At 35.5% G+C, this 2,707-nt stretch overlaps 1 protein-coding gene across 1 annotated transcript; it reads right to left on the bottom strand.

Annotated features, from left to right (window-relative positions):
• Window positions 1–252: 252 nt before the first annotated feature.
• On the bottom strand, window positions 253–1,176 carry LOC149542752 (uncharacterized). Its single transcript, XM_089795753.1, has 2 exons — window positions 706–1,176; window positions 253–576 (listed from the first exon to the last, which is right to left on the bottom strand). Exons 1-2 carry the CDS (start codon window positions 1,174–1,176, stop codon window positions 253–255), a joined length of 795 nt encoding a protein of 264 aa, XP_089651879.1.
• Between the last annotated feature and the right edge of the window lie 1,531 nt (window positions 1,177–2,707).

Below are 2,707 nucleotides of genomic sequence, written 5' to 3'. Positions count from 1 at the left end.
CTCTAAAATACAATTTGGAATATAATTCAAAAACATATTTTTTTTATCCTTGTCCAAATTGGGGTCACCTTGATTTAAATTGCTGAAAAAATCCATGGCTTCCCTCTTAATAATCTCCTCATCCTCCGTGGACCCACCATTAGTATTGAGTCTAGAAATTCTATTAGTCATCCTATGCTTCAAAGTTGTCATGTGAAAGTACTTCACATTCCAGTCTCCTTCCTTAAAAAAAAAAATTCTAGATCTCTGCCTCTAGAACATCTCCTCCTTAGTAATAATGTCATGAATCTTAGTCAATTTCACACTTTCTTCCTTCCTAGAAATAGTCTCATAACCATCAACCTGAATTTTATCCTGAATATATTTAAGTTCCTCAAAGACCTTCTTTTTATTCTCAAGAATGTTCCCAAAAGTATCCTTATTCCAAATTTTGATATTTTTTAAAACATTTTTCAACTTAGCAGCAACTTTGAACATGGCAATACCCTCCACACGAATGTTCCACCATTCCTTCATAAGATTTTCCAATCCCAGATGGAGAGTCCACATTTTTTCAAATCGAAAAGGATAATTCTTCTGAAAGGTTAATAGATCAGCCACAAGAAAAATGGGATACTAATCCGAACCGATAAGAACTTGAGTTGCAAGAGAGCATTTATATTTTAAAAACCAATCACTAATAATAAGTGATCTATCCAATCTAACTTGAATAAGTTCCTTTCGAGTTCTTCTATTTGTCCAAGTATAATCAATTCCATGCAGATCCATATCATGAAGAAGATGATAATCAATAAAGTCCATTAAATCCAATCTATTATCCAAATTGGTCTGACTCCCTCCCATCTTTTCAAATTCTTTCAGCAGAGTATTAAAATCCCCCATAATGATCCAATTCTCCTCCACAAAGTTTTTTCTTTGATTGGTAATATTTTCCCAAAGAGCCTTTCTACCCCATTTAGAATTGGAAGCATAGACATTAGTAAGCACCCAAGCAGTGCCATCCTTAGAGTTGGTAAATCTTATGTTCATCATATTTCTATTCTGAGAAATAAGTTCCCCATCAATATATTTATCATTCCAGTAAACCGCCATACCACCAAAGGCCCCATCTGAATCATTCCCAATAATCTTGCCTCCCCTAAAAACCAAGAGGTTGTCTACTTCATCCTTCAACATTTTTGTTTCTTGAATTAGAACAAAATCTGGTTTATTATCCTTGATCATATTTTTAATAATATCTTATTTGTGAGGATTATTTAATCCTCTGATATTCCATGATATGAACTTCATTTCTTATGGAAAATTTTTGTTTCTAAGATAGTCCTCTGACTACCATTTTCAATACTTCTATTAGTCTCAACCATTCTTCTCTGCACATTAGATGGTCTACCTACCAAAGAGGGAGATACACCCACATCTCCAATCTTAAAGCCTTTACCCATAGGTGTTGCATGAGTATAGTAGTCCCTAGCCTTGCAATTCTTCATTTCCCCTTTTTAACTTCCTTTTCCCAAAGGTGTGCTAGGGATATCTCCTTTCTTATTGCTCCTAGTTTTAACCAGAACATTCTCTTCGTTCTTTTTGGAGATACACCCTCAAGTTTCTTTTTAGACTGAGGTTCTAATACCGCCAGCTTGAATCTAGTCTACACCAGAGTTCTCCTCTGCACCCTGTTGCCCTTTAAAGATTTCCTCAACTTCTCCCCTATTATGATTGCTATCTATGGCTATAACATCTGCCAAGGGTTCAATTAGACATTGATCTACCTTACTCATGGAGAGAGAAGCAAATTCCTCAAATGAATTAAAACCATCTTCAATAGGAATATCATTATGGATCTGCCCACTATCTTTTTCTTCCCCAATATTGGGACTAATCATACCTCCTCCATGAGCAATACTTATATCATTACTACTTTGATCCAGTGGTACCCTAACCTGATTATCCCCTTCAACATTCTTCTTTGGTTGAGAAGCTTCTTCATCAACCACCGATGACCCCTTTACCAAACCACTGACCACTTGGGAAATCCTAACCTCCCCTCTGCTATTCTCATCTCCATTCTAATCATTCAATCCTTTTCGCACCCAAATTTTTTTTAACTTTTTGGGTGGAGCATTCAATGATGGACATTTTTTAGCCCAATGTCCAATTTTTTTGTAGTGGAAACACGCAAAGGGGATAGTCTCATACTCAATATTCTACTTCCAAGTACCAAGTTTAGATTTGAGCAAAATAAATTCTGGCATATCTGAAACTTGAAAAACACCCACACAGATTCTAGCATAAGTTATCCTTCTCTCAGAGACAGTGACTGGATCCATAGAGAGGAGCTCACCAAAGGTACTAGTAATACCTTGAAACACATCCTCCACCCAGAACTCCAGCGGTAACCCTGTCAATCTAATCCAAACTAGATCTTGGATACTAGATTCATCCAGAGAATACTAGATTGACAAAATTGTTGACAATTGGCTATATGTAGATATGTAAATGTTGTCATTAATGGCCACACATGATGTACATGCTTGTAGAAAACCTCGAAAATAAAGATACTTAGCTTTTTGGTACTCAGAAAATTGTCTAAGTATGGAAATGGTTTACAATTGTGTATTATTTTATGTATAACCTATTTATATGATGTTATTCTTGAGAGAGAAGATATTTGGGAATAGTATACATGTTGATGATAATGTATATAACCTCG

This window comes from Cupressus sempervirens, chromosome 8 (assembly GCF_028749045.1).
Source record: "Cupressus sempervirens isolate cs-2001-9-10 chromosome 8, ASM2874904v1, whole genome shotgun sequence".
NCBI classification, from domain to species: domain Eukaryota; kingdom Viridiplantae; phylum Streptophyta; class Pinopsida; order Cupressales; family Cupressaceae; genus Cupressus; species Cupressus sempervirens.
Note: the sequence above shows the minus strand (reverse complement) of the source record. Positions and strands in the feature narration are given on the sequence as shown.

Excerpts from the sequence above, each read along its gene's own strand:
- LOC149542752 (XM_089795753.1), bottom strand. The coding sequence starts at position 1,176 with ATGTTGAAGGATGAAGTAGACAACCTCTTGGTTTTTAGGGGAGGCAAG. Across the intron at positions 577-705 it reads CTCGAAAGGAACTTATTCAA|AAGAATTATCCTTTTCGATT; the intron begins GTTAGATTGGAT and ends TTAACCTTTCAG.